The sequence below is a fragment of the Thermobia domestica genome, chromosome 3, assembly GCF_964235325.1.
Source record: "Thermobia domestica chromosome 3, izTheDome1.hap1.1, whole genome shotgun sequence".
NCBI lineage: Eukaryota > Metazoa > Arthropoda > Insecta > Zygentoma > Lepismatidae > Thermobia > Thermobia domestica.
The window spans coordinates 170,695,484-170,717,019 of NC_137456.1; the positions used below are offsets into that span (position 1 = coordinate 170,695,484).

General features: G+C 34.5%; 1 protein-coding gene across 1 annotated transcript in view; it reads left to right on the forward strand.

The window, feature by feature from the left end:
* LOC145682022 (cholecystokinin receptor-like) overlaps positions 1-21,536 on the forward strand; it is a 439,911-nt gene that overhangs the window by 295,081 nt on the left and 123,294 nt on the right. Inside the window, exon 3 of the mRNA XM_081753626.1 lies at positions 5,434-5,622. Coding sequence (XP_081609752.1) covers positions 5,434-5,622 — 189 coding nt within the window. The remainder of the gene's footprint in view (positions 1-5,433; positions 5,623-21,536) is intronic.

Below are 21,536 nucleotides of genomic sequence, written 5' to 3' on the forward strand. Positions count from 1 at the left end.
ATATACAGTATTTCAAAATAGCGAATGTAATGGTGATTGCTAAGTCTGGTACTTAGACAATGGATTCGCCAACCAGTGCAACTGTGTTCCTCAATCGAGATTGGAGGTTAATTTTAATATTGTCAATCTGACAATATGTCACCAAAGAAAACAGTATCCTTTTATGTAGGGCTATAATTTAGTAATATGTTCCGAAAGTAAAATAATCCATGAATCCGATCTCTAGATTGGAGCAAGACAAACAGAAGTAAAAAGAAGAGTTATGATAATAACGTAACCGTCCAAGCTACTCTAGTAACGGAAAAATGTCATTATGGAGAGGAATGCAGACGTTTTTCGTAGAAGTGTCAGGGATCAAACTGGTCATTGCGAGCTCACGAGTGTCCGCATGCCGCCTATGATTCAAGCTAGCTTTACGCGAACGACCATATACACTAAAGTAATCATTTTCAATAAATCACTGCTGAGTAACTAATAATGTCAGCGATCCCTAATTACACTGTTATTAATGCTGACCTATCGTACAAAGCTACCAAATCTTATGTGCAGAGGGTCATTAGTAGTTCAGATATGAACCCCTTCAAAGTGCGTTTTTCATATTGTATTACTAACTCACTCACTGATATGGAAGTTTCGTATGTTCCCAACGAGCTAGAAATTCGAAAATTCCCACATTGATAGGGTAGCATGTAATTTCAACAAAGCTCCAACATTTTGGATATCACACCTAAGGGAGCCACACAGTGTCCTCAACCCTCCAGACTAGCCGAAATGCTAAATTTCAACAAGACATGATTACTGATTATTGCTATGATAATGTCAACAACGTCAAATAACAGAGAATTAGTAGTACGCCTGTATTAAAGGTATAGCAATTGTTCCAGCGCCCCACGGCTAAAAGAGGCCCTAAGCTTTAAGAACACTACTAAAAGCGTGTTTTAATATCCGTAACAACCCATTTACATAGTGTATGTCCACCACAAATCCCACATGTTATGAGCTAGGATTGAACGAGCTACTTCACGTACTAGAGGTTAAAGCTCCATCAGTGAGTTTCTGTCGCCCCTTCCTTTAATATAAGGAAATGTTCTACAAAATCACTACACCTTAAGTGTGGGGACTCATGGGAATTAATATTTGAATCCAGCGAAAGTGCATTTTTCAAGAAAACTGTAGACGAGATCAAAGTGGCATTTTTCAAATCATTACTGTTGACTACTGAAAAATATAACAAGTGTTGAATATCATTACGTTATCTTTTCCCAGATTCCTTACTGAAAGAAATGTTCACGACTAACTAGAAATAGGAAAGCTTGCACGAGTAACGTTTACATGCCAAGAAAATTTCAACATGTCGGGTACACTGCTAGGAGGAAAAGAGCGTCATCAACTTCCCAGAGTATCCCTTTAGTAGAGTAGAAATAAAATAAATAAATAAATAAATAAAAACAAGCTGCCATGAAATCCCACGAAAATGGCTTGTGAATTAAAGTGAAGGAATATTTTTCCAATCAGCACATGTAAGGTTCGTATACACATTACACGCGATCGTTACACACACTAAAAGTATAGGGCCGCGGTTGCTCAGTGGTAGAGCATTTACCTCTGGTGCATGGGTGCTTGGTTCGATCTCAGCTCGAGTCAGGTGAGTTTTGTGGTAGACAAACACCGTATACGTGGGTTTTCTCGGGTTCTCCTGTTTCCTCTTACTTTCTTCATTCCACCATTTACTACTTATCTCATCATCATAGTCTCCTTTAGACTGACCGGCATCAACATGGGACGTAAAACTTAAAGACTTAATGCCATTAAAAGTATAGGTAAAGAAAGTGTGATGAAGTGCATTCTTCGGCTTCTATTTTGGAGAATACTTTTTAAATTGCAATTGAATCTTTGAGTTTTACGTCCCACGGTTATGCCGGCTAGGCTAAAGGAGACGGTGATATGAAATAATAAATGATATGGTGGAATGAGAATGTGGAAGCAACAGGAGAACCTCGAGAAAACCCACGCAAACGCTGTTTGTCCACCACAAAGTTCACTTGGCCCGAGGTGGGATCGAACCAGGGACCACAAGCACCAGAGGGGAACGCTCTACCACTGAGCCACCGCGGCTCTTCCTTTAAAAAAATACAACATAGAGTATCAAATTACAGGGAGTTTGGTGCTGAATGCGAATGTGATTTTTAATTTCTTTTTATCTTATTAAAAACTATTTACTGCAAAGTATACTGAAATATGCAATATGAAGTGGAGAAACTAGTCAAATTAAATGTAAAATAAGTTATGATACTCTAATCTAAAGGACTCCATGTTAAATAGAAGTTACTCCGAAACGAGCACAAAATAAAATTAAGTTATCAATACAGCCAAATTCTTCAACGAACGTATGATGTGATATCAATTCTGTCAAGTTCTTTAAATAAATGTTCTTATTATGAAAGTATTTGAAGAGCTAGGTCAACTAGTTACGTTATCAATACAGTCAAATTCTTCAACTAGTTAGCCTAGCTCTTCATAATGAGAAAATTCATTTAAAGAACTTGGCAAAGTCGATGTCATAACTTACAATACTTGAAGAAATTGGCTATATTGATAACTTTACTTTTTGTACTTGTTTGGAACTTGACTTCTATTCGGGACTGCTTTTGATTTGGTATACCTTTAACCCGTTAGTGCTCAGAAACATTTTTTTAAAATATATTGCTGTAGGAAGCCAATATGTTTTTCACGGAGTTTGAATACACTACAAAATGATGTTTTTATTGAAATGACCACCCATGACACAATGATAGGCTGCCCACAAATGTGGACAATGGGCACATATGAGTAGGTCTTTACTGCCAAAAAATGTGGGCAAAAATACGATTATGTGTGGATGTTTACCTGCCACAAATGTTGGTAATGAACAGTGGGTTGTGTTACATCAAATATATTTACGTAAAAATCAGATATATAAAAAATCAAGAAGAGAGAGCATAATATCAATTATATTGAATATAGAAAATTTTAAACGTAATGTCGAATCAATATCCTAGGGAAAAAAATCATATATAGTATAATAGTGAAAAACAAAGTACAAGTGTCAAGTTGTACTTTATATTTTTCCATGTGAAAATGTTCGAAACACTAGATCAGACCGTAACAATTACAGTTTATACGTAAATGACTACAACTAGAGAACTAAATGTGTGACGATGCGAACTCCCAGTTCCTGCATTTCCTACACAGGTCTTGTATACTACATCCTTAACAAAACCGCAAATAAAAAATCTATTAGGGTGGTGGCCGGAGACATTCGGGGCCAGGAAATAAGTCGTCCTTAACCAATCCAGAAACCTAGAAATATGTCGTCCAAAACCCTCCTAACGATCGCGGCGCAGTAAGGAGGGGCACCGTCCTGCTGCAGCAAGTAGCTAGGTTGCAGGTGTACGACCTATGGAAATCCAAACTACTCCAACATGTCAGATATATAGTCGCAACGATTGACATCTCTGCAAAAATTGTCTCATACGCAGTTATGAAATAGCCAACACCACACGTTTACTTTGGGACAATTTCAAGGCTTCCGTGGGGTTTCTCTGAGCCTCATATCCTCATATTGTGTCGTTTTGCTATCCTGAACACATGAAAGCACGCTTTGTCCGAGAACATCACCTTTGTCTGAAAGCCTGGGTTCTCGTCGATGCGACTCAGAATCTCAATTATAAATGCTTTGTGCTTTAGTTTGTTATCAGGTTGAAGTGCATGCAGTAGCTGCAACTTGTTCAGTTCCGGAGAAATGCCTGTTGTACCCGTACCATACTTCCGGTTTTCTTGAACTTCGTGTACCACTGCCGGATGGGCGGGCGTGAGGGTGTGTGTTTGCAATGCGTCCGACTTAGTGGCAGACTTGGTCTCTATCCATCATTCCACACACTGTGCCATCTCCTGTCGGGTGGCCATTTTTGTCAATGCCTCACCTGCAAAGATAGAAACAAAGGAAATTAGAGGAGAAAGATTTGTTAGAAATGTTGGTATAGGACAAAACTTTAAGTATGTGTAAACATTATGCCGCAAACCACACCTTTCTATCTATAACCATTTCTGACATGCAAGATCAAAATTGGAAAGATCATTTTGGAACGCCCTGTACTATTGAATAAGGATTTTTTATTCTCGTATTTTTTATTAATTAAATTACTGAATACATTTACTTTTAACAGAAGCTATATAACACATGAAATTTGAGTCCAAATTTTCAGAATATCTCGAACTAATTTTCACCTAGCCATTTTTGCCTATTGCCAACAGATGTTTGCAACAGAAAATAAGCGAGAGCTACAAAATTATTATTAACACGAAAAATTTTCTGCTGATGGAAAAATGAAGACTTATTCTATTACAATTTAAAAATCATGTGAAGAAAATTCGATAGAAATTCAAAATGACAATATATTAACTTACCCTCTCCAACAATCGGTTCTCCCTTGCTCTTTGACGTCGACAAGTGCTAATAGCCAAACAAATGAAACTCATGCCACGATAGCAACATATTAGGATGGATGTTACCAGGTCCTTGTTGTATAGTGTAAAAATACTTCCTTCAACAACTTCGAATTTAATTTTTATATGAATAATAAAAACCAACAAATGTGGGCAATCAGTTCTAATGGGCTAACAAGAACCACGATCGTAGTCTAACACTTTGTATAATATACTTAAAGACAGTGTGTGCTATTAAGCAAACTGGAAGAACACTTGCTTGCATATAGAGAAAAAACCTGAAAATTAAATTTTAGGAAAATTTTAGACCTGTCTCTGTTAATATTCACAACATGAGATGAACAACATAGTAAGTAGATTATTTCAACCAGAAGAAAGACCGGGAAAAATGTCAACCGTAAAATAACTTTAAAATATATTCACGCAACACTAGAATCGTATGAATGAAGAGTAGTCAGTACAATTTTCTTTACAATGAACCAAACCATTACATTAAAATATAAAACAATAATTGAAATTAGTATATACTTCTGTATGTATATCCTCAATGTTAAACAAACAACATGATTAAAACACCTATATTTTCATTTGGCAGTTTCAAAACTGAAATATCGCTTTGTGACATTGGAAGTGGCAGTTTTTCTTCAATTCTACAATTCGGAGATTAAGGTGAAATATTATTATTATTATTATTATTATTATTATTATTATTATTATTATTATTATTATTATTATTATTATTATTATTATTATTATTATTATTATTATTATTATTATTATAAACACTAGGGGAGTAGTTGATAATTTAATATTAAAACAAGAATATTTTCTCTGTATGCATTATGTCAACATTTATGAAAACCGTAAGAGTAAGTTAACGACAATGCATTTTCAGAAATGTGTTACAAAATACAAACGTAAGGTAACTTTGACATAATTTTCTTTCAGGACACCACAAATGTCGAGAGAAATGGCCAGACGATGACTACGAAAGAGCTTATAATATTCTCCTGGACTTTATGTTGTTGGTACTTCCGCTGCTGATTATGACTGCAACCTACTCACTGATCACAAGAACTCTCTGGCAGGGAATGCGTAATGACGTCAATCATAAAGAAACAGGAAACGGATATGAAGGTAATATATTGCTGTAGTACCTACTTGTATAGTACAAATGTGGACATAAATTATAGCGAGAAAATTACATTACGTTATGCTAAAAACATTACTAAGTACAAGAAAATGTGTTATGGATTTAATGGTCTGTATAATCAGAGAAAATGCGTTTACGTCAGAACCTTTTAAACATTTCAATAAGGAAGATAGTGTACATAAACATACAAACCTGGCTTATTTTATTATGAAACGAAATCTTTTATAGTTTTCTATTTAATAGTATTTATATGAAGCATAATTACAACTAATGCAATTCTTCTTATATGCTTATATTGTGAAAATAATTTAAAGCAAATATCAACTCCGAACTCTTGAACTTGAAAGACAAAGATATGTAAGAATAATGTATAGTAGGATACGCTCTATTTACATACACACATAGAGTAAATATCGTTCTAATCAAGTAACATCATTCTTTATAGTTTTTGAAGAATGTTAAGAGATAAACAAATGTGAGATTATATATCTTTAAATCCATAATACCATTTTGAATCTAAAATTGTTCATGAAGGTCTACAAATATCACACTGACAAACATGTACAACATGTGATGCAAGTAACGGAAACTTCGACAAGTTTGAAAAGTCGTCATCTTGAATCCAATATGCCAGCCGAGTTGTTTATTTTGTCTATTTTGATTCGAAATGTCAGTTTATAATTCCTTTTTAGGGCACTTCTACATATGCTAGAAACATAGTCATATAGCTAAGGAAGGAACGTAGTTTACATTAAAAGAAATTTCATATTAAAAGTCGCCACTTTGGTTCAAGTATGGTAGTGAAAACATAAAATATGATAACTTTAAGTGATATTATTAGAAACTCAAAATCTCCTACGCAGGTTAATTGACAATAGTAGATGGGAAGGTACGATTTTAAAAAAAATAATAAAAGAAGTATCCGTCCTCGTTCCCATATCGTGGATTTAGATTTTTCGGCGAGAGGCAAATTCTAACCTACTTTGAGATATGCTAGAAACATGAAATTTGTTATGAATGTTTAGATGAACACTTAGGTAATAGGAAAACGCCAATACGTCGGAAAAGTTTCCATTTTGGATCCAATTTAGCAGGTCAAAAGATTTTAACGGTGGAAATTTTAAGTTGTACATATGGTACAAACGTAATATATGATAATATCATTAAGGATGAAACGTAGTTAAAGTGGTAAAATACATGACAATAGTCGCTATCTTGAATCCAACATTGCCATGTTGCAAACATTACCTGTCTGGCTTGTTATGTAACACGTCCAAGGTAAATAAGAGACGAACGGTTAATGTAGAACATTAGTGCAGTGGTAAGACGTAGGTTTAGTTAATAGAATAGCGGATGGTGGTTGCCACTTTTTTTCTTCTTTAAGATATACTTTTGTATGTTCATATTTATTATTAATAATTTCTTTCTTGCAATTCTCGTACGTTGTCTTAAATTAGTAACCATACGTTCGCCGAGTTTGGTGCTGTCATGTGTTTTTACAAATATTTGTTCTAATTTATTGCGTGGACGTTTGCCGACGTGTAGTTGCATATTAAAAATCGATATATTGGTCGAAATATTGAAGCGTATATGAAAAATATGAAATATTTGTTCCTACGAACTCGAAATTTCCAACTACGTTAATTTTAAAGAATAGATCGCGCGAAGATGCTTTTTTTTTAAGTAGATTTATTAGGTGCAACATTGTGATTTAATTTTTCCAGAAATTGGCAAAAACATTGACAAGTCACCATCTTGGATGTAAAATGACGTATTGTTTACGCGTATCTATAGGCATGTGTATAGAGATTACACCATTAGCAAAATCATAAAAATTTAAATGAAAAAAGATTTCTTTATTCCTTTCGTACAATGAGTAGTTTACATAGTATTTGTATAAAACAGCATATTTTGATAATTTTGCTAGAATTTTATACTTTTAAATAAATGTATTTTCTCTATTGTGTACGAGGAAACGTTCTGTTGTGAGATAAAGGTGATCTGCCGGAAATGATGAGATGTACATGAGGAAGTGATATTAATCATCATAAAATTTTAATGTTCAATTAAGTTGTTTGATGCGAATTGAAGTACCGAAAGGATATGGTGTGAATCGAAGTTGATGTGCCCCAAAGACTCTGCTGTTAAGGGAAATATTTTTTTCTGTATTTTTATTTTTTTTATTTATTTTTTTTTTACAAATGCATTTAAAGTATGTGAAAGGCATCAATGGGCATCTGGGGCGGAACTCTCGTAGAGCTATAGCGAGATTTCTTTTGAAGCTAAAGTCATTTTTTGTTTTAAAAGGGAATTCATTGCTAAATGGAATTCATTGCTAGGGTGTCAAGGTTACGCAAACGATACTCGTCAGAAAAGTTTTGACATAAGAAATGAATTTAGATTGTCTTCATATGATATTTATACTTCATAAATTTTATTCATGTATTACTTTACTGAATCTGACATTGTTAAGTTTGGTCAATGTCAGAAAGCTAATTACGTTAGCTTTATCATCCATTCAATGTATAGCTAAGATTATTAAGAAACTATTGAAGTAATATAGTAGTTCTCTAATAATTCCTAAGTTGCTGATAAATATATTCACCGGTTGTCCTCATTATTATTTGGAAGTGCAACGACAATTAGGTTTGATTTTCGATGGTGTTCACATTCATAATTATCACGCATTGAATATTGTGTTCGTATTCGTACTTTCTTTAGAGCGTCTTTCATCCACTTTGTTTCTATGAACAGAATACCTTGAAAGCCTCCTCTTCTCGATTCATGTTGAGGCATAGTTGTTTGAGACTTTAGTTTGAAGTTTCAGTTTATCTGACAGTCACGTTAGAAGTCACGAGCTCTGAAACTTATTTTATTTTATTTTTACAAAGCACGTGTATATAATGTTAATGATAAATTGGAATAAATTATCATTTCAGATGTGACGATACCAACACGAACAATTCTGTTAAATTCTATTCTATTTTAATTTGAAATTCTAATTTGTTTAATTACCTAATTTTGAGATAGATGCATTTATCTTAAATAGATTCAATTTTTAAAAGCGTGATCAGAAAGAATTTCTCTGACAGTCACAGTTGCTTCATTCAGATATGCACATTGTTCCAGTGTTCATCTAATTATTGTAGAATTAATGTCGTTGAAGAAACACCCATGAAATACAATAAACATGTATTTTGTACACCACAAAAATTCAACAAAATTATTTCTCCAGTGAGTTCGAAATTACGTCCCACAAGTAATCCCTCAGTACCCCAGAAAAGACTGCGGACTTAAAACTTTCGATGAATCATTGTTAAGACTCTATTTATTAAATTGTAATTTTCGATTTGTGTACAAAACTTCGCGGTCGGAACCTCACAGGCAGAACCCCGTGGTGGTAGATAATCTCGCCAAACAAATCCTCGCCGTCCGAATCTTCACAGTCCACATTTCTTTAGTGTAGTGTGTTCAAAATAGCAGTGTTTGTATAAATTAAATAAACAGTTAAAAATGAAACATTTCAGTTTAACCCCCGACGATTAACTCCTTTAGACTAAGGAAGATAGATTATTAAGCCAAATGAATGATGATGGAAGAACTGATAAAATGAGAACGTGAGAGGGAAAGGGAGTACCCGAGTAAACTCACGGACACAATGTTATACAGCTCAAACTTACTTGAACATGGGTCAAACTAGGAACCTCACGCACGGGAGTATTCCGATAAAACCCTAGACATAATGCTGAGCACCACAAGCTTACTTGGCTAGGGATCAAGCGAGGAACCTCACGCACCAAGTACATGCGCTCGACTACTGAGTGACCTATCCCCCACCCCCACCTCCGTAAGTAGTTAAATCTCCATGAACCGACACTTCTGTACACATACATATTCTTTGGTCTCGGCAGAAATATACCTATATTTTATTATTCGAAAGATCCCCCCATTTCATAGACACTCTTAGAAACGGACAAAAGCATCTACTTTTACTCCAACATTTTACTGGCCTCTTTAAAACGGACACTAACTATTGTCAATTCAAATGTATTTACCACAGATGATGACCGGGAAAATAATCACGATGCGGATGCCCCCATTAAAACTCAGCCAATCAATCGAGAAAAGATATTCTTCAGTTTTAAAATAATTTTGTGTGCAATAAAGCAGTCCGAAAATTTATTTCAAATGGTTCAGACGTATTAAGACAGACATCATGTACTGTATGTGAATATAAAGAGAAAACTATAGAAATTGCTCCTATCCTCCTTAACTTCCCTGCCCTTAGATTTTTCTCGGTGTTCTGTGGCAATTCCGTTGCATTGCTTTTATGTGATTTGAAGTGAGATACATTATATTTTATTCTTTATTTCACAGAACTTTTTCAACATCATAAGAGAATGGAAAAAGCATGCGTGGAAGTGTGTAAATAACAAATTGATTTAAAAATGCACGTGTGTGTTTACGCCTCAAATATGGAAGAGAGGTTAAAGCTGAATTCGCTTCTTTTAAATAAATAGAGATGCAATGGCTTGGAAAATAACCGGCTTTTTTTTTAAAACAAACTCGGTTTTTTCTGCTTCGCTTTTTTGCTTGGAAAATTATGGGCTTTTTTGAAAAGTTTGCTTTAAACTGATAATGCAGACTTTTTTCGCTTCTCTACAACAAAAACAAACTCATTTAATTACTGGTTGATGCAGATAATAATATGAAACCTCGAAAATAAACAATGACTTTCAAAAATATTTTTTTTTAAAATTCTTAACACATTTACGTTATGAATTCCAAAGGATTAACCAATATAGGCCTATGTAATAACATTTTAACCTCTTATATACAATAAGTACTTAAAAATGATACATAAATAACTTGCAAAATTTTATGTATTATTTTTACTTCAGAATATAACAAACGACAAAATTGATTGTAATAATTATCGAGGCATTTCTCAACATTCTATTAATAAGATTGACCCCATACACAGATGAAATTATTGGAGATTATCAGTCTGTATTTAGTCGAAATCAATCAGATATTTAACATTCAACAAATACTCGAAAAGAAATGGGAATATATTACCCCAGTACATCGACTATTTATAGATTTCAGAAAGGCTTACAACTCGGTTAGGGGAAAACATTGTACAACATTCTTACAGAATTTGGAATACCGGAAAAGCTAGATTTACTAAGTGTTTAAATGAATCCCAGAGTAAAGTCCAAGTAGAAAAATGCGAACTTCCACGTCGAGATTGGCCTGAAACAAGGATATGCGTTATTGCCGTCATTATTCAGCTTTGTTCCGGAGTACGCTATAAGAAAAATCAAAGATAGAAACCAGGGCCTAGAGTTGAATGGTATTCACCAGGTTATGGTCTATGCTGATGATGTAAATCTAAGAGGAGAACAATCGAAAGAAATGCAGAGGCATTATTAAACGCTTGCAGGAACATGAGTAAACGCAGAAAAATCTAAATACAAAGAATTTCACAAAAATCGTAATACGGCAAATTATGAATGCGTTAAAATATCATTTAATACTTTCGACACAGTGGATACTTTCAAATATCAAATCAGTATTACCAGACCAAAATCATACCCACAAAGAAATTAAATGTCGACTGAAATCAGGAAATTCTTGTTAGTGTTCACTTCAAAATATTTTGTCGTCGCGAATTCTGTCAAAAAATTTAAAGCTTAAAGTATATAAAATGATAATCATGCCTGTTAAGGTTTATGTTTGTGAAACATGGTCGCTTACGGTGAGGGAACAACGCAGACTGAAATTATTTGAAAATAAAATTCTGAGACGAATATTTGGACCCAAGAGGAACGGGAATGGGGAATGACGGAAACTTCATAAGGATGAACTACATAATTTATACGGTTTACCAAACATCGTTAGAGTCATCAAATCTAGGAGGCTCAGGTGGGCAGGTCGTGTAGCCAGAATGGAAGAAAGTAGGAACGCTTTCAAAGTTTTAACTGGAAATTCAATCGGGAAACGTCCATTAGGAAAACCTAGGCCCAGATGGGAGAACAATATTAAGATGGATCTAGCAGAATTAGGAATACAGAGTAGAAACTGGATTGGATTGGATAAGGACAGAAGTCAATGGAGAGCTTTTGTGGCCATAGAGAAAGAGAGAGAGAGAATACATTTAAGTTAAGCACAACAAACAGAAGTGAGTGGTTAGCGTTTGCACTTCTATCGTGAAGTCCAGGATTCAACCCCGCATTCGACAATTTTGACAAAAGTTTTCTTAATCCCATCTGTGATTGTAGAGATAGTGCGCGTACTATGTATCCTGGCCGAATTCCTTTATAATCGTTTTTAAATATTTGTAATTACTAATTACGAACAGTGATGGATTTGTGAAGAGGGTTAGGGGTTGGGATGTTTTTCGGATTGAAGCCTCTGCCCCGAAATTACGGAATTTGTAAAACAAACTAAATATTTGTTTTGCCTTTACTCATAAACTTCAAGCTGCCCTCAAATAAAACAAAAATGGGAATTTTTAGAAAAACTAAGCATTAATAAAAAGCCCCCTGAAAAAAACACACTCTTTAAATCCGCCACTGATTATCAGTATAAAATGGTCTTCAAGGGTGTATCTGGAAGATTATAGCTAAATATTGAAACAAAACGAAATATTTATTATGCCTGTACTCATAAACTTAAGCTTCTCTTAAATAAAAGCTACGAATTTTTAGAAAAACCAAACATTATTCAGAAAAAAAAAACCTCCCAAATATTTTTCTAAATCTGACAATGATCATTTCTATCAAATGGTATTCAAGGTTGTGTCCGAGAGATTGTTAAATCATTGCACAGCTACAGCATAACGGAAATGTGGCAGTATGCTCTGATAGATATATTGAAAAACATAAGTTTAATTATGTGCTAGAAGCTAGAGTTGTAAGCTCTAAGAAATGAAACACGGATGACTAAAAAGAAATGATCTAGAGAAGAAAAAAATCTCGATGATTCAGAAGTTAAAATAAGGCTAAACAGCTTCTAAAATTGCCATCAAATACTACGTACTTTATGTTTACTTTAATTCATAAACCATGTGCTCCATCCATCATGATGGTGAATTCCAAGCGAAATATGGAATTTAGGTCATGAAATCTTATTTAACTTTAGAGTATACTATAAGAAAGCTATTTAAACAGAAAAATCATGAAAATGAAAAAAAGCCAAAATTTCCAAAATTCTCGTTTCTCGCCAAAAAAGCCGACTTTTTGTATGCAAAAAAAAAACTATCGATTCAAAAAGTCGGCTTTTTTGCATCTCTATAAATAAAGAGTTTATATTTAGAGTTTCATTTCCTTCATTAAACTATAGTTATGTATGTTATTTCTACATTAGCATAATTTAAATCCATTGATCTATTTTGCCGCAGGTTGTCTAAAAAGTATTAAACCTTTGTAGGTGGAAATTGGGAATACATTTATTGTAATTTCAAATATATTCACTATTTTGTTTGATGACCTTTAGTCGTTTTTCTGGCAACATCGTAATTCCGTCGTTATGGAACTCTTTGTGATCAAGAAAAATTGAGACGCGTGGTTCTCACAGTTCTCTTTTGAAACACCATTCATAGAGTCCTAGAGAAACCGAATTAAGTAACAGTCTGATAGTGCTACGCTCGTGCTATGCACTGGATGCATTGAAACTTTCTAACCAAGTTTTTTTGACTGTTTGTTAAAGACGAATGCTGTCTGGTGATGTAAGCTTGGTATAACATAATATTTCGGTTAACTGGTTCCGGCCATATCTTTTGACTTACTAGGTATACTCGCGCTAATTGTCGACAGTAAATATCCAGGTTTATCGCTCTGCTCGCTGGAAACAATTCTTGAAATAGGATGTCCTTCCAACCCTACCAAACGCATAGCATAACATTCCTTGTCGTTATACCAGCTTTTCTCAACCTTTTTCAGGTTGCGGCACACTCATAGATATTATTATTATTATTATTATTATTTTATTATTATTATTATTCATATTATTATTATTATTATTATTATTATTATTATTTGCAAGTATAAAATACAATGGTATTTTTTTCTGTGATTACTTATCTCCTTCTCACAGAGATGAAAGCTCGACCACTGGTTTTCCCCTATGCTAATTCATTATGCTTAATTTTTATTCTAATTTTAATATAGAAAACAATTGCAATGAAATATAGGCCTCACATTTTTAAAAATACGCTTTCTTTTTCGAAAACTGTATCCAACCTTTTACTAAGAACGAAGATCAATGATTCTCAATTGAAGCGTAACATAGCAGCTAACCGTGGAAATGTGTACGAGCCGAAATACTATCTGCTACACAGTAATAGATGTAGGATAATATATTACAATTAGAGTAATTTTTTCCATGGTAGAAATACTAGTAATGTGAAATACAAAAATATATATTTTTCCTATGTCTTGCAATTTGGTTGCTATAGAATTAACAATTTTATTTCAATTTTCTCGCGGCGCACCGGTTGAGAAACTTTGCCATATACTATGAAACCTTTTCTCTCTTCGATCACCATCTTTGATAAAGTAAATGTGAGGAAGTCAAATCTTGTGACACTCAAATGTGGAGCTTCTTCATGTAGCCAGCTTTCTTCAAATACTTAAACGCTGTTTGATTATGGATGTCTGCTCATTAGCAATGTCATTATTGCTTACATCTTGGTTTTTCTCGACGCTTGTCAGAATATCATTCAAATTTACAGTGATTGGTCGATCAATGCGGGTGGCATCTTAGAAACCGAAATTTCCAGAATGAAAGCGACGGAATCTTAATTTTTTTCTATTGTGTTTGGTAACTTAAATTGCTCATAAGCAGTCCAGATTTATTCACGAAAACATTTGGGTAGTTATTGAGGTCCAAGTTCGATTCTCAGTAGAAGCTCATGTTGGTCGAATTCCACATTAAGCTGTAGGTCTTCTTATACCCATGGTGTTAAACAAGATACTAAACTCAAGGTTAATAAATTAGCCAGTCCTTCTTAATTATTGATATTGGACCAAACTCTGGTCACTGTTTCTCTTTTTGCCAGGTAATATTTCCAAATTGTTCAGAAGAGAGTATTCATAAAATTTCTGTGGGTAGTTGTATGAAGAGTTTGTTTTCGAGCAATGGCGCATTCCTTGCTCGCTCTGTTTGTTTCTGATTGGTAATAAAGAACCTAGGTTTCACTTCCTATAACAATTCTGCCCAGAAATCGGCTTGAAAGAAACTCAAAAATTCCTTAGAGGCATCAACACAATGGTCCTTCAATTCAACAGCCAATTTACTTTACACCAATCTCAGTTAAACCCAGGATTGCCAACCGTCCTAATTCTGTCGGGACTGAACCTATTTTTGACTTATTTGTCCTGTGTTCCGACTGGACACCCGTCGGGACACATATTATCCTGATTTATCGGTTTTCACCGGGTCAAAGACTTTATATGATGATAAGCAAAGAATAAGACTTGATTTTAGCAATACTTTTTGTCAGTAGTTCCTTCACAATGTTATGACTCGTTTGTGATTTTAAAAATCTATATAGTTTTCTCTCTAAACTTCGTTTTTATTAAATAAATTGCAGTTGTTTTGATTTAAAGTTGCTGCATATATTGCTTATACCCAGTGATGAGCAGTGGGTGGGAAAATAAAATTAAAAAAATAAGGTGCCGCATTCATTCACGTTCGTGTTATTCAGCTGATTATTTACATTGTTTTCAACGACTCGCTGTACGCCCAGTCGTCTCCGGGAGGAGGAGGAAGGGGCACAAACACTGATTGTTCCGTCTCGGTTTATTCTTAAGGAAAGTTGGCTACTCTGGTTAAACCGTAATTCATGTTCATCAATTTGTAATTCACAGGTATGATGAACATTTACTGAAACGGATTGTCATGTGCGAGGAAAACTGTGTTTTCACAAAACTTCGAATGTCTGAAACTAGTAGTTGTACAAGAGCCAACTTCGAGAACAAGTCATCAAGCAGAGCCCTTTCAGACATAAGGTCTTGTTCTGTGTATGGTGGAACTACGAGAGGGTAATTCACTTCGAGTTCTTTCTTAACGTTTGTACCATCAATGGCGAAATTTTTCCGAACTATTGGAGATGATGTGCATATTTTGCATTTCGCAAACAATGTCCTGCATTGATAAACATAAAACTCTCCCTCTTCAACAAGATAACACAAAACCACATTCGGCTTGAAAAACGCAAAAAAAATTCAGAACTTTTATGGCATCCAAGTGATGGCATACCCGGTTTATAGTATGGTCGTGACACCGCCCCTTTGGATTACTTCATGTCTCGGCCCATGGCAAATGTCCTGAAATCACATTGCTTCACCAAATGAGGGGATGGAAATAGCAATGACTGAATTATTTGCCTTAAAGCACAAGATGTGATATCAGCGTAGATTTGAGGAATTTGCAGGAAATCAGCTTCAGACCTTCCAATAGGAGCAGCTATACTTTGTATATTAACCTGCTTTCATTACACTATAATAAAAACAGGCATGTTGTGTACCTGTACAGGCGTGTTGTGCAAGATCCTCGAATACGTATCCTTGAATAAATAAAGCTAATTTTTAACATTGAAACTATAAGAAAGGATTGAACATATTATTTTAAAATGTTGTTTTTATAATTATTACAATTTCTAATATTTATTTGTAAAATATGCCACACGAAACCTACATTGCCTGCAAGAAAATGTAATTCGTATTTTATTTCAAATAATGTTATTTGCTTTCAATCTCGACATTTTACTATTTAAAGCTTGGTATATCAATATTCGGTTATTATCATACTACTGCATTAACACTCGCATACCAAAGCGTATGTGTGGAAGGAGGAAGAAGTAAGCGATTGGGTGGTATCAATAAAACGGAAAAGTTACTCATTATTCCCAATTTTAATTTAGTTACTCGCATTAGTATTAATAAAAAGAGAACTGAGCACTGCTCGTCTCGGCTGACCACGAAGAAGCCCCGCCGTTTTGAAGTAACCACACATCTATTCTCGAGCCGAGTAACTACTCCGCGTTTCATATCAATAAAAATAAAAGACTCCTCTGTGATGCTAGTAACTTCTCCAAATTTGTGGATCAAGCTAAATAGGTGACTCCGTACGAAATATGGCAGAGTATATGATTGTTTTGCTACGTAGAAAAATTTGTAAACTGCATAGAAAGTTGCAAATGGACTTGTTCATGAAAAAAAAAATGTAGAGTGGTTAGCACAACATTTTTTAGGAGAATGAACCGAAATTTGAGGTGGTGCACTACGTAATGACGAAAAGATGCGGGTTTTCTTGCGTTACGTGAGTGATCCGGGATTCCAGGTCGGAATGTCAGTGGATTCTGGTGTGGCTCAAAGTACTGTGTCTATGACTACTACAAGTGTAATGGATGCGATTATTGTGAAATCTGAAAATTGATTGTTTCCGAATGTGTTCGTAATATGCAAACAGCAAAGGCAGAGTGTCAAGAACAATATACGTTTCCGGGTGCTATCGGAGCACTTGACTATACACACGTGGCAATAAGGAAACCTAGTATTTTGGAGACAAATACGCTAATAGGAAGAGCTCTTTCGTGGCTCAGCGGTTAGCGTACATGCTTTGGCATGAGAGAGCCGCGTTCGATTCACGGCGGGAGCTCATGTGGTTCGGATTCCACGTTAATCAGTGGGTCCCGTCTCATATAGCCTCGCTACTGAAAAGGACGTTAAACTCAAAATCAACTCAACTCAAAGTTGAAAGGAAGGGTTGTATATTTTAATGTCAAGGCGAAAGGGGATACATATGGTGTGGAAAACGCAATCAGAAGGACGTGCTTTATGGCGTGACTGGCTGAACATATTTTTAAAAGAAAACAAAGGGACCAAGTGTCTGATTTCGTTCTTAAAGCCAAACAATCTACAAAAACCTTGAACAAAACATGATATGCACTTGTCGTGTTGATCTTGATATTGCTGGATTCGAATCAACATCCATCACCTCCAATAGGTTCGTTCTCATGGTTTCAGTGTTACTTTCTTGTCTCCCGTTTTTTTCTTTTTTCTTTTTATTTTTGTTTTATTCTCGCTCGAATATTAAAGATTCTCTTTTAGATTTGTGTCTCAGTCGTAGACATATTTGATATTTCGCTGCATTTCACTGTAATTGCCTTCAAAGCTACGACTTTCCTTCGTTTACTTTTTGGTAACTGTTACTTTAAAAGTACCACTGGAAACTATTTTATAATATCCACAAATGCACATTGATTGAAACCGTCGTTGCTACTTGCCCCTTCCATGGCGTTTATGATACTACGCCATAGGTTAAAAACAACGAATGACCGCGCGAAGGATGGGAGAAATGAGTAATCACTTCTTTTATTAATACGACTCACTGCCACGCGCAGAGGAAACGCAAGTGAACGTTCATAAATCTGGAGCAATCTAGACCTGAGTAGTTGCTTGTTTTATTGCTACGAAATTGAGGGGGGAGATTACTCCAGCTGTAGTTACTCCGATTCTCGATCAGGATTTCTCAGGAGTAGTTACTTATTTTTATTGATATCACCCATTGACTCCAACACCTTTTCTACTTCTGCTTCTGGTTTTATTTCAAAATACGAAATAAGTTTCTAGAACATTTCTTGAGAGTAGTTTGTGGTTGAAGAGGTATTTTTCTTTTCTCTTTTGGTAATTGTATCCGTCAAAAAATTGGGTAATCCTTATTCTGTCACTCATATATTCCCGGTTCCTGTTTTCCCGTGCTCCGACGTGAGATATGTTTTTATGGCACACAACTGTGTTTCAACTGTTTGTGAATGCTTGGTCTCTCTTTCGTGAAAATAGGATGTTGTATGAAATTTGAATCAAGTATTTAAGTTCTCCTAATGTTGCGGTGTAACATCTACCTAGGTAGTAGCTTTACTTTAGTTTGTGTTCATGCTGTACTAGACGGAAGTGTAAACGGTTGTGAATAGCTATTACTTCAATGTTTGCCCATAATGTTAATTGCAGATGAATCTGCGAACTCTGACTATAATGGTAAAGTGGATATATTCAGCAGTCTTGAAAGTGAAACTGAGGACTTACAAATACTTACAAATAATTACAATACTATTACTTTCTAGTACTAATTTGTTCAATTATTTAATTATTGTTTGTATTTCTTCAATGGTTCTCTGTTTTGTTGGATTATTTGTATTTGAAATGGGGAATATAAATAGCACTTGATATAGCAGAAACAAATGTAAATTTTTCATACGTTCTGAGCAACAAATGTTAAAATTAATTAACTGATCTGTTTATTTAAACATTTATTGTTTTCTTCGTTTATACAGTTACGTGAAAGTAAATCGTATCAAAAATAATCATAGAAAAACACTAATGTTTGGGTAACTTCGACATATAATTTGTGGACAGTCATTGACACAGCCCCTTACAATTGCACCTTTACTATTACGAATAACAATCGGTATGTGAATGTTAAAGCAATTTCTAATATAACTCAATGACTGAAAAGCAAACATAATTGGAATAATTTTTATGAGTACGTTTATGGTAAGAATTCATTATTAAATATAAAAAGTCGTATTTTGCAACCTGAATTTTAATAATGATGAAATAAAAGCTACCCAAAATAAGCATAGTTCATCTAATTGATGTACACCTTTATAGAATATTATAAATGATCTGTTTTAAGCTTGAGTGACTGTTTGTGTGAATTAAAATTCTTATCAAATACGTTCTGACTTAGACATATAATCATATTTTAAATATGACAGTTGACGTGTTAGTAGTGTCAAAATACTTGTAGTAATAAAAAATTCGAATCCATCTTATTCTTATCCACTGACTTTCACATAAACTTTCAAACAACTTTCCAGGCATCAAATCCACTATTGATCTTTAAACATATTTCACCTTCAAGATCTTTACCTGAGGCTCCTTTCAAAGTTTAGAAACTTCATATTCATTAAAAATGTTGGAAATAAAACTTATAATACCTAGGTATTAAAAAATATATTATGTTTTTCATGTATGAGTCTTTATGATGTACCATTGGTGAATGAGTTATAATAAACAATTAAATGTATGTTTAGTTTTGTAACAACTGGAATCAGCTAACTCGAAGGAGGTACTGGACGTGTTACTTAACATCTACAATTAACGTTTGCATTCACAAAATAAAATTATTTGCGTGGAAAGAACAAATCAAACATTAGGGAAGAGTATTCGGTTCGTACTAGGGCTGCCCAAAATTTTTCGGAATCCGGATTCCGGAATATTCCAGATTTTATTTTCCGGATTCCGGGAAGTAAAAATTCTGGAATTGGCTATCCCTAGCTAGTAGCTGTTAAAATAAAATAATAATAATAATAATAATAATAATAATAATAATAATAATAATAATAATAATAATAATAATAATAATAATAATAATAATAATAACACTATAATGAATATATAGTGTAACTTATTAGCTTCTTGTAGTTGGAGTTGTCTTATCATTTAGGTAGAGAATTGCTACTGTTGTTATGGTGCTTTATGAGGAAGGTGTTATTTTCACGCACAAAAAGTCGCCAGTATGTCTGAAACATTAACGTTTTCCCACCTGCAGCTGCTCCAAAGCACTGCAAACTACTTTTTAGCCAGACGAAAGACAGTGAAGGAAAATAAATCTGCAAGCAAACTTTCAACAATTATTCTGATAACTAGGGACCGGATTTTAAGGTGCAAAAATGTGGTAGGAAAAAGGGAATAAAAGGTGCTGAAAAATCATTCAAAAAGGTGCAAAAAAGGTACTAATATGATATCTTCAATAAGTGCTGTAGAGTACAGTTACGTGAACATTCCTTATTGATTACACCAGCAAAGATTGTTAAAAACTTGACTTTAAACATTTGACATAAATTGCAAAATTATTTTATTTAATCTAGAACTTGTACAACGTTCAATATTCTTGTAATAAAATTGTGGTTAAAACCATCTCGGTGTTTGAGAAAAAATATTAATTTAGTAATATTCTGCCTTCAGAAACCGTTACATACTACTGGGTTTTAGGAAACTGGCTATACTTGATTATGCACAATATTTCTATGATTTCGAATGTTAATTTCTGTTGCTTGGTCCTTTAACATAAAAGTAGTAATGGGGTTACTTTGCCTCACTTTGGACTTTGACCCCGACCTTTGTGACGTCATAGGTCAAAGGTCAATGACCTTGGCCCGGGGTCAATGACCTAGGGGTACCTAGGACCACCACCTCTAAATTTTGGCAGGGGTACCTTGGCCCACCCCCTAAATTTTGGCAGGGGTACATAGGACCACCCCCCTTAAATTTTGGAAATTGCCAAATTTAAAAATTTGGTATGGTAGCCTAGGACCATAGTATGTACCTCTATCAGTATTGGGTGTCTATGTCGTTTCCTTTTATGGGTAAAAAATTGCCAAAAATTTAAATTTCGGGGGTTTTTGACCTAATTTATCCCCTTGGATGAGGTGTTATTACCCTATATAGTTATATGGGCGTATACAGGGGTCCATTACCTTTCATAAGACATGGGTATATTAATGCACCCCTTGAAAAATTTGGGAGGGGTACGTTGGCCCACCCCTTAAATTTTGGAAATTGCCAAATCTAAAAATTTGGTATGGTAGCCTAGGACCACAGTATGTACCTCTATCAGTATTGGGGGTCAATGTCGTTCCCTTTCATGGGTAAAAAAATTGCCTAAAATTCACATTTCGGAGGTTTTTGACCTAATTTATCCCCTTGGATGAGGTGTTATTACCCTGTATGGTTATATGGGCGTATACAGGGGTTCATTACCTATCATAAGACATGGGTATATTAATGCACCCCTTGAAATTTTTGGGAGGGGTACCTTGGCCCAC